The sequence below is a fragment of the Notothenia rossii genome (genome assembly GCF_949606895.1).
Source record: "Notothenia rossii genome assembly, chromosome: 12".
Lineage (NCBI taxonomy): Eukaryota > Metazoa > Chordata > Actinopteri > Perciformes > Nototheniidae > Notothenia > Notothenia rossii.
In genome coordinates this window covers 4341796-4356832 of record NC_136911.1, presented here as the reverse complement: position 1 = coordinate 4356832, position 15037 = coordinate 4341796, and the positions used below count along the sequence as shown (strand labels likewise).

The window sequence follows — 15037 nt, the reverse complement described above, 5'->3', positions numbered from 1 at the left end:
CTTCATTCTCATTAAAAGCACCCAAAAAAATTCACATTGGAAATAAAATAAATGCCACCCTCCGACCAAATTTGGCCCATGGGTCGTAAATGAGGTATCACTGGTTTAATGGCTACCTTCAAAATTGCCTTATGGTGTTTTAAAAAATGACTGAGGTTTTAAATGCTCTCCCGACATTAGCATGAGGTCATGGCACCTTCGCTAATGTGCTAATGGAATTCACAGTAGTGAGCTAAACTGTGCGGCTTACCGGCCAAAGCCTGCACTTTTGTAATGGGAAGACCAAACACTGGATGCAGCGCAGGTCTCCAACAGGGGTGAGATGCTAATATTAGCTCGTGCTCACATTAGCTGAGTCATCTTCTCTGTGTCCTTGGCTTATTATCTGATTTAAGACTGATTAGATTAGTCTTGAAAGAGCATGCGTACACACACACACACACACACACACACACACACACACACACACACACACACACACACACACACACACACACACACACACACACACACACACACACACACACACACACACACACACACACACACACACACACACCACATTTAAATATCAAAATGGAATTGCTTGACCAGTGAAAACTAGATTAATTCAAAATGTTTGCATCAAGGTGCGGGGAAAAGCGATGACTGTGCATATTTTTAATGCACCTTGCGGCATTTAAAGCCATTTATGACATTATCTAAAGCTCATGTTATGCAAACACATTTTTCAAGTCAAAGCCACTTATGTTGAGGATACGTGATGCTCCTTTTTTTTCTCCTCTGCCTTGATTTGACTTCACGAGATCATCAGCATAGGTATTGATTTTGCACTCCATTTGGTGGAGTTTTATAAGCTAAAAAGTGTATTACCTATAATAACATGCAGTAACAGTATAATGATGTTGAGCTCTGCTGCACTACTGTGTGTGCATGCCATGTGCTTTTCATCACAGATATGTAAATGGGGTTTAGGTAAGAGATTAAAAGAAAATATTTTTTTTGTACAGTACATTGAAACAGTGTTCATCCATTTAGCACAGTGCTGTTACTTCAGCCCCCACCTTCATCAAGCTGTGTCAAGGTTATGCAAACAGATTGGCCGTTGCTCTGCTCCCAACAAACGCCACAAATAGCTTTTCTTCTCTCTAGTCTCCAGAAACTGTCAAGAGAATGCTACTGGGTCAAATCTCCTGACAGCCTAACAGCGTGCTGGGTGATGTAAGTTTGGCCTAGAAACCTCCCACATCTTTATTCTTCCTTTGAGAAATAATTTTCTATTATGTCATTGTTGTGCACTCCTGTTTCCTTCCGTTTGAATGTGTTGCTCCGTTCTACTTTGAGCCATTTGATCAGCTCAGAACGCGGCGTTACACTTTTAGATAGTTGTTGTGGTAAACAAGAGTACGTTGTCTCGCTGTCTTATAGAGTTTGAAAGCGGAGTGCCAATTTTACTTGAGACTTTTTCATGTTGGATGTAAGGAAGTACTCAGCCACTGTAAAAATGTGTACGTTCCTGTGTGCTCACGTTCAAGACTGTTTGCTTCCTCTCTTTATGCGTGTGTCTGTGACAGTCTCCTCTCAAGATGTTAATTCCTCTCCTCCCCGTTGTTGTCATGCTAACACCAGCAGTGTCTGCACCAGGGAGACGAAGACATATTGGTGTTAATGAAAAGCCCTCCTAAACTCTCCTCCCCGCATGAATGTTTAAACATGCTTGTCATAACATTCATTCGCTCACACATGACAGCTAGCATCTGCAGCTGCCTTGCTCGCCCTCAATATTTTATCATACCATCTCCCCTAACCCCAGACTAGCACAATGGCTGTGTGTTGGAAAACGGAATTATAATGACTGAAAACAGGCCGTGCACAGACTCACTACCAGCACAGGACATACATAATGTATTCAGCAACACCACAGGCTTCATAATGGTTCAATTAGTCAATCTTAAATAAGAAAGAAAGGCCAAATGGCGGAAATGTGGAGATACATAGACATAAGAAGAAGAGGGGGATAAACAAAGAAGATGAAAGAAACACAGAAGAACAAAAAAGAAAAGGGGATAGTTTTTAAAATATGGTGAAGAGAAGACATAAAAGGAAGACAAGTCCTCATATCAATGTACTTACAAGCTTGAAACCTGCCGACGTTTTTATTTATTTTGTTCTATTTGGAAACGTTTTAGTGCAACAGTTGACCTTATTCACCTTAATAGTACAACATAATGCTTGTTATTGCAATTTAAGAAAATGACGGTTTGGTCTCCTGGCACCATAGGATGGTTCAATCATTCCGTCTTAAAACTAAATATAAAAGGTTGAAAGATGGAAATGCACCAAAACATTGACAGAAAAGAGAAGGAGATGAACAAACTACATAGAGAGAAAGAACGATGACCAACAGAGAGAAATAAAAGGTTTGTGAAGAAAGAACATAATACATTGGGAAAGGAAAGATACATCCTCATGTCCATGTACAGTTTCCTATTCAGCAGTCCCACAACACTGCAGGTCAGCAGTTGTGACCTTGGTGGTTTTGACAGAAGTGGTTCACCATGGTAACGGTCGGTCGAACTTCCCCGCACCCCTCGTCACTCCCCAACCTTCCTCGCTGCCTGTCCTCTCATTTGATTGGACGCTCAATTGAAATGTCATGCCTCAGAAACACACATGCACACACACCAGATCAACCAGACTGAAACAAGACAACATGAGAGAAACCAGAGACAAATGTAACACTCAGAGGGGAGAAAGCTTCACTTATATCTCTCTTCAGAAGAAATAGCCCTAAATATGTGAGTGTTTATCTAAACTCATAGTTAAACCTTGTGTGGTGGACATAGGCACAGAGCATCAAAGCAGGGAGGCTTGTCATAGCAGCTGAATACAGAATCAAATGAATATTAATGCGGAACCAATTACCTCAGGGAAATGTTGTCTGTAGGTTAGCTTGGCTAACACACGTGTCTCACCTTTAGCAAAGTGGAAGCAGTGGGGGGGAGCCTGGAGGCTGGACAGCGCTGATGTATTCGTTTTCCTCCTAACAAGCTTGTCTACCCCTTATAAAATAGAATTGTCCACCCCTCCCCTCTCCTTATTTCACCTAGATGCAAACTGCGTATAAAGAAAATGAATTATGGAGAGAATAAATGATACAATTCTTCGACAATGCCTATGGCTAAGAGGAAGTTAATATTGTCTGACCACGTTGTTTGTTTGCCAAGATTTCATAAGCGGCATTTATAAATGTGTTGCTACAATATTGGTGAAAGGTGTTTTTTTTCTATATCAGGCTTGGTTAAATAATAGAACTTCACATAAGCAAATAAACAAAAATGTGATTTTTAAGGTAGAAGCACATTTTCATTCACTCACCTTTCCCTGTGTGCAGCACTTTTGAGTTTGTGTAGTGTGACCCTGTTGTTGTGTGAGCAGCTTAGTGGAGTGCAGCACTGATCTGTTCGGGTCTCTAGCTGCCGATCTGCATAAGTGACTGTGGCACACTTAAAGCTGCTGGCTCCTTTAAGCCCCTTCTAAATCAGTGTTAAAGCCTTGATAATAGACCTCACTGGCCAATTGATTGGCCTTCATATGTTTACAGCTCACTTTAATTGCCTCAAAAATACCATTTATCAGCCATGTGTGTCCATGTTTGCATGTATGTGTGTGTGCAAGCATGCCTGTCCATCGACAAAAAGGCCTATTGATTTATCAGCATCTGGATTTGTCCCGTTCACCGTACATAAAACCCCTGCGTATGTGCTGTTCAGAATGGGAAATGGCCCCATCGATTCCCTTAAGTTGAAGCCCAAATGCTAAAGATTTTTGGATAAGCTTTCTCATTATTTAAGCTGAAATCAATAGGGGAGAGCACGGGTCTAATGAATGAACGGGCCACAGATCAGATGGGGTGTGCTCATCCCCGGCCTGTCCTGGTCGATCTGCGTGGGGAGTGTGTGTGTGTGTGTGTGTGTGTGTGTGTGTGTGAAAGAGAGAAAGAGACAGGAAGAAAGAGAAAGAACCCTTTTTATTTGGTACTTACAAAAAAACCACACCATAAGTCCACCTGTGTCTTTATTTATTTCCCTTTATATGCCCCATTGCTGTTCAGTTACTTAACTTGTATGTGTTCCACATTGGTGTAGCAGAGTTATTCTTATCATTATTCTTATTGAGCCATTTCCCACCCTTGTCTCTGTAGTCGGCGGTCAGCAGGAAGCAGGTGGAGCGGCAGCAGAAGGAGCTGTCAGGGTCCCGTCAGAAGGAGAAGGCGCTTCTCTCTGAGGTATGGGAAAACACAACAAAAAAACCTTCCTTGCATTCATGTGTGTCCCTGTCATCCTCATTTAGCTGTGGTTTCCCCTCTCACCCTTAGCTTGACTCCTCCGCCTGAAAGGAATTATAAATGCAATGAAAATTCATCATCTGGCCTCAAAAGGCTCAGTTTCCCCAGGGGGATCAGTGGAGTTTGATCTTATCTTTTTAGCTTAGAACACATCCAAGGGGAGAATAAATTACTAAACAAACACAACCCAAATACCTACTGCAAGTGATCGTGGATTGAAAGAAAAATTACACACATTACCCCATTCAAGTCTAGATTGAACATACATCGGAATATAGGATGTCGTGCGGCAGTGAAACCAAAAATGATATGCAAACACACACCGACTAACCCTCCCAACAACGCTGGCTGACTTCCTGGTTTTTCCACTTTTCATTCTTTCCACTCTTCTGAAATAGCAAATGATACAGAGTGGTGTGTGTCTGGGAAATTCAATTGTCATTTGCCCAGCGTTCAAATACTGCCTTTTAGAATATACTATAACCTATAAACAGCAAAGAGTTTCATTTTGTTTTAACTCATGGAATCAACTGCATTAATAAGACATATTAGCCTGAAGCCATTTAAAGTTGACAATAAATCGATGAACTTTTCTTATTGTTTGTGGTATTATTTCATACTACAAACGTTTGTAGCAGGTTTTTTATGAGTGTTTACCTCCTGGCTATACAAAAAATATATTTATTCAAAATATGACTATTCTGAATTTCATTACAGTAACAGCTTAGTATGACTTTTGTCTTTTTTTTAAATGAGGGAAAACAACTGTATTTTGTGCATGTCAACTTAAACAATGAGTAATTTGTCAGTGAATGTTATAATATAAATAATACATTATAACAATATATCTCTGTCAAGTCCAATTTTCAAACTCCCTGTCCCTTCTCCTCGCTCCCCTCGAAAGTGTCCCGCCTTTTTCCTCCTCATAAATATGGAAGGCAAAAGATGATGAGATTCACGGACAAGAAAGGAATCAAAATCTATTGTTGCGTGTCCTTTTCCCCGTGTAAAGTTTGGATTAAATGTCACACATTAGCATGTGAACTTTTAAATGAGCTTGTTTGCTCTCCGCGGTGTGGGGCATGTAAATACCCATCCTGAGTATGGAATGGGGGATTGCTTAGCGGGAGCTGGGGGTTCACAAGAATTGGGAAGTGTAGGACACATTTGAGTGTGGCACCGGCAATTAGGGCCGCAGCGAGGGACCGGAGGACCAAACAGCTCTATTGACAGGCAGCGTCTGCCGTTCCACACCTGAAGTGGCAGCGAGTGGGAGGCGGGAAGGCTCCCTTATGGCTGCTACTTCTGGTGATTTGAGGGGAGATGATTGACAGGCACTCCCAAAATGAGATGATTGACGTGCACTGTCACTAGGAATCTACTTATGAGCAACTTCAGGTGTGAGTGGAAAGAAGAGTGTGTGAGTGTGTGGAAATACGCATGGGTATCGGACATTATAGTAGTGTGTAGCTCTGAGTAAGGCAGAGCTATGTATTGATACTATATCAATATTGTGGTATCAGACTAGTTATTGTCCTAGATTTTAAATCCCATAAATATAGTTTTTTCTTGGTTTTAAAGACTGCATTACAGAACTGGTGGTTCATTTCAGAATTCACCAGACTCTCTTAGTTTTTCCTTCATTGACCTTTACCCGCTTAGTTAATATATCAACATTTATCTTGATTTTTTATCAACATTCTCAATGTGATACATCTCGATAAATGCCTAGTCCTTGCTAGATGTTGACCATCAAAGATTACACATATCAAATGCTTAAAATGTAATTTACTCTAAACTTTTGTAGTATTGATCCAGGTTTCAGTATTAACCTTTCTGAGATTAACCTATAAAAACACAAGCATACATCAAGATGACAGATTCTGAATCTGTCCATAAAGTTTAAATAAGTCATGCAGAATCGTGTATTTCAGACTCCACACGATGTTATGAATGTGTGTGCGTTGTGTAGGATATTTAAAACTAACCAAACCCCATATTGTTTTCATTGACTCTGATTCCCTTTGTTTTAAAATGCGAGGCTGCTTATTTATCGACGTAATTTCCTCTCAGTGAAGGGCTTGTGTCTGTAAAACACATTAAAATCATAATGCAATCTTTGCTAACCCAGGAGCAACGTTATTGTTCTCTCCGAACAACAGCACCCCGGCCTGTTTATCAATCCAATATCTCATAATGCGCTCTCTGCTTGGTCACTTTGAATATAAAAAGATCTCACACTGTTATTGTACCATATTTCCTATACTTAGTATCAATCTCTTGTTCTGACACGGATCTGACACATCCAATATGATATTTGATTAGTTGTTGTTTTGTTGTAGTTCTTTTTATAGTCTCCAGGTGATATTGGCTACATGTGCAGAGGTGGTATTATGTTGGCTGTTTCATCTGGATATAAAAATGATTTAGTGTGTACTCAGCACGCAGTGTCATTGACTAGCTTTAATTCCACTGCAAGGGTGGACTTTATTACTCTGCTACTCTCCGGAAGTGTGTGTGTGTGTGTGTGTGTGTGTGTGTGTGTGTGTGTGTGTGTGTGTGTGTGTGTGTGTGTGTGTGTGTGTGTGTGTGTGTGTGTGTGTGTGTGTGTGTGTGTGTGTGTGTGTGTGTGTGTGTGTGTGTGTGTGTGTGTGTGTGTGTGTGTGTGTGTGTGTGTGTGTGTGTGTGTGTGTGTGTGTGTGTGTGTGTGTGTGTGTGTGTGTGTGTGTGTGTGTGTGTGTGTGTGTGTGTGTCAGAGTCAGAGAGGGAATGAATGTTTCTGTGCATGTGTTTTTCATGCCACACCTTTTACACACGCTTGTGCACATGTCTGTATATCTCTCCCGGCCTGTATCTTCAGCACATAATTGCCAGGCAGTGTATGAATCATCTGCACCAGCACGTGGAGCAGCTCTCACACTCTGGACAAACCGGTGGTCCCGGTCCGAGAAACAGAGGGGCTCCACTTTGCCATGACAAACCTTACTTTTGATCAAATGCTACAGAGCCATAATCATGTTTGTGCCACTGAATTCTTTAACCTTTTCATGACCCCGCTGAATGCCAGCGGCCCAATCACTGAACCTAATTGAATCTGCTCGGCGGCGCCCCCCCGACTGATGAAAAAATAAAATTGGAGGTGAAAAATGAATACAGCAGCAGAGAGAGGGAGGGGATGCTGGTGGTGGTGAAGGAGGAGGAAGAAGGGGGGGGGGGGGGGGGTCGTACTACAGATTTATAAATACACAGATGTGCTCACAAACGTACACACACACACACACACACACACACACACACACACACACACACACACACACACACACACACACACACACACACACACACACACACACACCTTTTTCAATCCTGCAGGAGAGTGTGGAATGAGAGGAGGGTAGGAGAGGCTGGGCCCTGGTTTCTCATTACCCCCCCGGCCCATTCGGAGGATATTCCTATAAGATAATCTGATTTATTTGCAATTTTCCTTTAAGCGGCTTAGTGTTTACCTCCAAGATTAATATATTTCTCTGTTATTAATATCAGACTGTAATTAGGAGTGATGTGTCTCGCTCCGTTCAGTTTCGTGGCCGCCAGGCAGCGCGCTGGATGAAACTCTCGCTGCGACTCTGTGATCCCCTTTCACAAAACAAAAAAAAAAGAGAAGGAAGTTTTAAAAGGAGGAAAGACACTGCAGGCTGGGGATGTAGAATTACAATCGCAGCGTACCTGCCTTTGTGTCTACGGCTGTCTGCATGCGGGAAGGTACCAATATGGGAGTGTGTATTTCTCCAGTGTGTGTGTGTGTGACAGTGTGATGGTCCCCTCTGATTGATAAGGTGTCTGTGCAGGCTGCAGATTGCTCTTGCTGATTGCTTCTGAGAGCTCCAGCTGATTTATAATCAGAGCAGGATGAAGGATTGAGCCGTGGATTGCTTATCTGTTTAGCCCCCTCACAACATAAACTGACAAATTATCATGTTGAACACACACACACACACATGCACACATAGACACACAAGCACATGCGAAAAAAACGTAATAACGTGGACCTCCTTATTAAACACACACAAACACCGTCACACACACACTCCGGCCATCCAGAACATAGGCGGGGTTATTCATCAGCACAGTCATATTTTCATGATTGCAATGAGTCAGTCTGATTTGTTTACATGTCAGTATGAGAATATGTATGAGTATGAGTATATAGGTCAAGTTAAGTTGCAATTAACTTGTTTAACGCACTTAGAGTTTTGATTTGTTCCATAATCAGGATCATAATCAAAATACTTTGTTTATCCCCAGGGAAAGCTGAGCTGTGTTGCATGAACGAATGAGTGAATAAGATAAAAGAATCTTTGAAACAACATAAGAAGTTAAAGTAATAATATCCAATTAAGAGATAAAAGAAATAAATATATTTATAAAAACATAAGAATTATAAGTAAAATGTCCAATGCAAGACAATAAAAAATCTAAATATTTCTGTAAACATAAGAAGTAAAATGTATAATAAAATAAAAATCAATATAATAATAATATTTAAATGAACATACAAAGTTAAAGTAAGAATGTGCGATAAAGATATTTAAATAAACATACAAAATTAAAGTAAAATGTCCAATAATAAAAACAAAAAAAATCTAAATCTAATTATATAAAAATTATATAAAAATAAAAACAATACTTGGGATTCTGTACCTTGATAAGTATGTGGACGTTTTTATTACTTACCTGATATTTAACTGCTTTTCTCTACTCATGTCCCTCAAATCTGCACTTTTAGTAGAGTGGTTAAAATGCTTCAGACAGAACAACACAAACAAATTAATTACTGAGTGTGATTCTGTTTGTATGAATATATTGATATCGTATAACTTAGGTAGGTGTTTCTGGATTTCGATAAAGAGGCTGGCATATTATGTGAGACTAATTCCGCTTGGCAAACCACAGAACAAGCCAGCAGGTTTAAATGCTGACAGGTTTAGTATGCCCTATGGCACTGTGACAGCTGTGTGTGTGTGTGTGTGTGTGTGTGTGTGTGTGTGTGTGTGTGTGTGTGTGTGTGTGTGTGTGTGTGTGTGTGTGTGTGTGTGTGTGTGTGTGTGTGTGTGTGTGTGTGTGTGTGTGTGTGTGTGTGTGTGTGTGTGTGTGTGTGTGTGTGTGTGTGTGTGTGTGTGTGTGTGTGTGTGTGTGTGTGTGTGTGTGTGTGTGTGTGTGTGTGTGTGTGTGTGTGTGTGTGTGTGTGTGTGTGTGTGTGTGTGTGTGTGTGTGTGTGTGTGTGTGTGTGTGTGTGTGTGTGTGTGTGTGTGTCTTCTGTTACTTTCACCACAGTTGTTTGTAAATGCACAGTGACAGAATCACAAAAGAAGCACAATAACACAAAGTACAGGAGCACTTGGCATCACACACACACACACACACACACACACACACACACACACACACACACACACACACACACACACAGACACACACACACTGACGAATGGCAGCAATTAGATGGGGAAACCAAGCATGTGAGGACAGAGGAGCGCTGAGGGGCTGCAACCGCTGTATGGAACATGTGTGTGTGTGTGCGTGTGTGTGTGTGTGTGCGTGCACGTGTGTGTTGTTCATGTTTGTGTGTATTTGGATTCCTTTTAATGCACCATCCATCTGTCTAAATATCAACACTGTCTAATATGTCACTGGACAGTGGCTTTGGTGGGGGTGCAATTTGTTTTGGGGTGTGAACCTTTGCAATCAAGCCCCAAATAAGAAAAGGACTGGATTACAGCAATATCAGTTTGCAAAATGAATTGCTCCTGGGACTCAAGCTGGAACAATGATTTTATATGTTTACAGCAGCCACACTTCTGTACAATAACATAAGGCAGAGGTACAGACAGAGAATGTTTTCATTTGTGTGTCCCCTTGCTCAGGTTTCACGTCAGCCTGAGTTGTTTAACCCATCGGCCTTGAGACCTTGAGTTACTTCAGTGCTTTTACTCGCTTCCCATTGGACGAATAACCTCTCACATTAGGTCACGTGCTGCCTACGTTAACCCTTTTCAGCCATAGTCCCACTTCCTGAGAGACTTTAGCATGTTAGCCATCCCATATCTATTTCCATTTCCGCTGAGGATAGTACCCCAGGAACCTCAGATGATGATTCGTCTCCCCTTTCTAGTATCAGCTCACCTAGTCATGATATGATATTAAACAATGACATGTCAACACACTGTAAAACTATTTTCCATTTATTTTAGGCACATAAGCAGCTAGGCACATAACAAACATTTTAAAACAAACTCATATTGCAAACACATGTGCCTTTATCCCAGACTTCACAGATGTAACGAGGCCTACATGAAATCCAAACATGTGTCAGGTTTTTTATAATCCAAGTATTCGTGAGGCGTGTGATGTGTATGAGAGCACATTTGTGTCGTTCTGTGTTATTAACGGTCTTCATGCCAACTTTTTACTGATTTATTCTCTCCTCTGTGGGATTGTGCAGATTTTACAAGCAGGTGTGTGTAGATTTGTATTTATGACCTGTGGAGATGTGTGTTAGACACCACCGCTGATGAATTACTTCACTTCTGATTGCTCGCATCACAAATCATCCCCATATTATAACCCTTCTCATGCAAATAGGTAGGCACTGCATATGTGCCCGAGCACGGCATAGAGAGAGAGAGAGAGACGATGAATACATGTGTAAACAAAATAATGCAAGCTGTTATTTACATATAAAATAAATGAAAAACTGTGAGTTCATACACGTACAGTATGTACCCAATGTATAGTATCTATGTTTGGGTATAATGAATGAGTAAGTATGTGTGTGTGGTAACTCTGTATCGCCGGCGAGCTCATTCCTCTCAGAAATCAAAGTTAAATGGGTCATCTATCATGAGAATATGTGACTGGGACACTTGTCTCTGCCATGATCTGAGTGTGTGTGTGTGTGTGAGCGCAAATATGCACCCAAATGAAAGGTGTGTGGTGCAGGGCAGCTGGTGTGTGCCTCTGCAGCTGTGTGTGTGTGTGTGTGTGTGTGTGTGTGTGTGTGTGTGTGTGTGTGTGTGTGTGTGTGTGTGTGTGTGTGTGTGTGTGTGTGTGTGTGTGTGTGTGTGTGTGTGTGTGTGTGTGTGTGTGTGTGTGTGTGTGTGTGTGTGTGTGTGTGTGTGTGTGTGTGTGTGTGTGTGTGTGTGTGTGTGTGTGTGTGGCGGCCACTTGTCTTTGCCTGCGCTATGATTAATGGTTTACATTGGGCTGTTCAGCCATGCATGTTTCTTGGTTTATCGTTTTTATGCTGTCTCCAATTAAAGCTCCATAACTTGAGTGATGGCTTCACGCCAGTGTCCATCAATAGAGGCCATCAGCGGCCTCATGCATTCAGGATATGGAAGCCACACAGTAACTATTATCCTCTTGTGTCAGAGCTATCGGGCAGTCTGTGTATGCAAGAAAAATGCAGATGTGTGTGTGCGCTCGTAGGGAAAAAACTAATCCTGCCCATAGCCCTAATTGTATTCTTTAAAGAAATTGTCTGTGTGGTCAAATAATACCACCTTTTTAAATGTATCTAATCAATTTCAATCATAAAGTAATTAATTGTCTTGAACAAGTGGAATCTTTTCATATAAATGGCAATTTCTCTCTTTCTTTAAAATTATGAGAAAAGCACAACTGATGGTTGTGGGTAGTCATTTTTTCTGCATTAGGTGCATGCAGAATTGTAGGTCTTTGTGTCGCCATGTGTGTGTGCAGGACTCAGCCAGGAAGTGGTAGGTGATGCATACATCTGGACGTGTTAGCTCGTCCGTGTGTGCTCCACATGGCTGTGCACGCGCCGCGCAATATCATTTCACGCAATATTATTTCTCATATAGCTGTAATGACATTAGGCCGATATGTTGATTATACTGTCGGCAACAGCAGCCCGCTGATTGGGTTAGCATATTACCCTATATCACATCTCTCCATTCATCCCTGTGTTTTTTTTATTGCCCTCATTTTTCCAAATCACTTCCCACTTCCCCAGTTTCCTGGGCGAGGTTCCAGGCTATGCAAGCAGGTGACGTGGAGTAATATGATGATGGGAAGGCACAACAATTCAAGGGAAGAAAAAAAACCGGAGAGCAGCTGTTGTTGTTAAAAGTCTGGATGTAGGACAAAGCATAATGATCGGATAGCAAAGTGTTAACTTGTGTGTAAATATAGGGGTAAACAAATATTTGATCACACTGACAATAACACAAATGAGCACACACAGGTTGTTTGGTTGCGTCTAGTCAGCAAGTGTTTTGAATTAGGATGAAGTAAAGGCAGGTGTGCAGATTGGTAAATAAAAACATCATGTGATTTAGTGAAGAGCCAGAATTAGAAGGGTGGGGGGGGGGGCGGGGGGTTGCAGGAGGCATAGAGATTTTTCAGAGGGGCCCACTCAGATTGTTAGATTGAATTTGCTGCTGGGACATTGAGTGATGACGTCTGTGGTGTGTGTCTGTCTGTGTGTGCACATGTGTATAGAATAATAAAACACACACATGTACGTATATAAATATATTTATATACTTGAGTTGAACAAATTGTAAAAAAAAAACATTTCATTGCGATTATTTTCTCTGATATACAGTACAGTTATGTTTTTTACTTCATTACTCTGATGGTCAAGGTTAAAGTTAGTGTTTGGACACACATTACGCATTTTAAAACCATTACACCTCCTGTGTTTTGAGAAGTGCAGTATGCCATATTGCGAATGTATAGCCCTAAAATATATATAGTTCAAGCTGCAGGATTGCAGTCAGGATTGCTTGTGTATTTCTTATGTGTGTGTCAGTTCCCTCTTTAACATCAGCCTCTAAGTGTTAGTGGCAAAAATCAAAATCGCTATAAAACACACTACAGGAGTATAGATTTACCTCTCTTCTCCTTCTCCCTGACCAACGTGTACACACAAACATATGTACTGTCAAACACAGACTTAATTATAAACCAGCAGGAAACAAACGCCATACAAAACACCACAGGGCAATATTTATGTTCTGGTGAAACAAAGACTTGTAGGCTCTAAAGGCGGCAACATAGCACTGTGGAAATTACTAATGTGGTTATTCGATATTTGTACCACACGTGGATGTAATGATTTAACCATGCATAGCGTACAGTAGGACACACAGGCAGTAAATGGAAGAAAGATAACAATAACAATAACTCACATCAGCCATCCCTAATATATAGGCTGCTACACCATGTCATGGCTATATGACACTCGGAGAAAAATGAACCGTGGTTATCTGGAAATTAAAAAAAGGGACTGATTTAATATTCAGCAGTGGCTGAAGGGGCTGGGGGAAGGGAAGGAAGGTGGACTTATGGATGGAGGGGGGTGGAGGAGATGAAGAAGGAGGAAATTAATCAGTGGTATCATCTCCATGGGAGTTTAGCTAACCAGCGACCTCAGCGCTTTAGTCAGCCAATGGGGGAGCTTCTAATGGAGCTGCTGCCATAACAAACCAAACACACCAAATTGCCATGCATATACATTTACAAACACACATAAACATCACGCCCTGTGACATCAGAAGTCCCACTCTATGATTGTGTGTTATCTATGTGTGCCCACCCACACTGTATATGTACAGGTAATACCTGTATTGTCTATATTGTGTGTGTGTGTAGAATTTCAAGTCATGGCAGCATTCTAGACAATCAGTGTCTAATTTCTTTCTATTGCAATTGTGTCTTCTTAATTCCACGCATTGTCAATCAGAATTTGATTCATTGTCATTTTTCCCAATAGAGGAGCTTGAGTGACTACAATACACATGTCATTGCTTTGTCTACAGTTGATGACGGTGAATGAATATTAACCCATGACTGTGTTACAGGCCGAGGCCAAAATGGAGTCTTTAAGGGGCGGGCTTGGCGCTTTATTTGAGAGAAGGATGGAGGAGAAAGAGGAAATAAATAACCACCTAACTGAAGAGCTGAATACAGCAAGACTAAAGGTAAGAAGTGTACCCAAACTATTTGTGTTTTTATATTCAGCTAAAAGACAGGGTTCGTTTCCACATTTACAGTTACACATTTTTTAATACATCTATCCTGACTGGCAACATCATTATTTCTACCTGCCCAATAATATATTGTGAAAACACCCACACTGTATATTTTCAAAAAGCTTTGGAGCAAATTAAGAATTGTATTGCGTGTGTAGCTTTGGCTAACATCACTGGTTGACCCCTGGGATGCTGTTTTAAGTATGCTATCATAGCGCTTCAATACGTTTTCCACCCACTTGTTTTATGCCCTTTCAATTATACAGATTACCAAAGCAGCTCGAGCTTATTGAGCTGTACTTTGGATTCAAAGGCACAGCGGCCCATTGAGGCACAAGCACCGAGTGAAACACACACGCAAACCCACATGTACACACGCCGCATGATATGCATATCATTACGCTTTTGATCGAATGCCAAAGTTTAGCTGAGAAAGACATCAGAGTCAAGTGGAGCGTGCATGTACACAACACCTGTAGTGTGTGTGTGTGTGTGTGTGTGTGTGTGTGTGTGTGTGTGTGTGTGTGTGTGTGTGTGTGTGTGTGTGTGTGTGTGTGTGTGTGTGTGTGTGTGTGTGTGTGTGTGTGTGTGTGTGTGTGTGTGTGTGTGTGTGTGTGTGCCCCTGCCTGCC

General features: G+C 41.3%; 1 protein-coding gene across 12 annotated transcripts in view; it reads left to right on the top strand.

Annotated features, from left to right (window-relative positions):
- The window catches only part of LOC307026563 (uncharacterized protein), a 117352-nt gene that overhangs the window by 24609 nt on the left and 77706 nt on the right, over nucleotides 1-15037 (top strand). For 11 of the 12 annotated variants that reach the window (XR_013804402.1, XR_013804403.1, XR_013804404.1 and 8 more), the window contains 2 exons: nucleotides 4205-4288; nucleotides 14236-14355. Coding sequence is in view for 8 of the 12 variants with exons in the window: in XM_079662058.1 (XP_079518184.1) it covers nucleotides 4205-4288; nucleotides 14236-14355 (204 nt within the window). In the remaining 4 variants the exon portion in view is untranslated. The remainder of the gene's footprint in view (nucleotides 1-4204; nucleotides 4289-14235; nucleotides 14356-15037) is intronic. The other variant, XM_079662060.1, reaches the window with a different exon arrangement.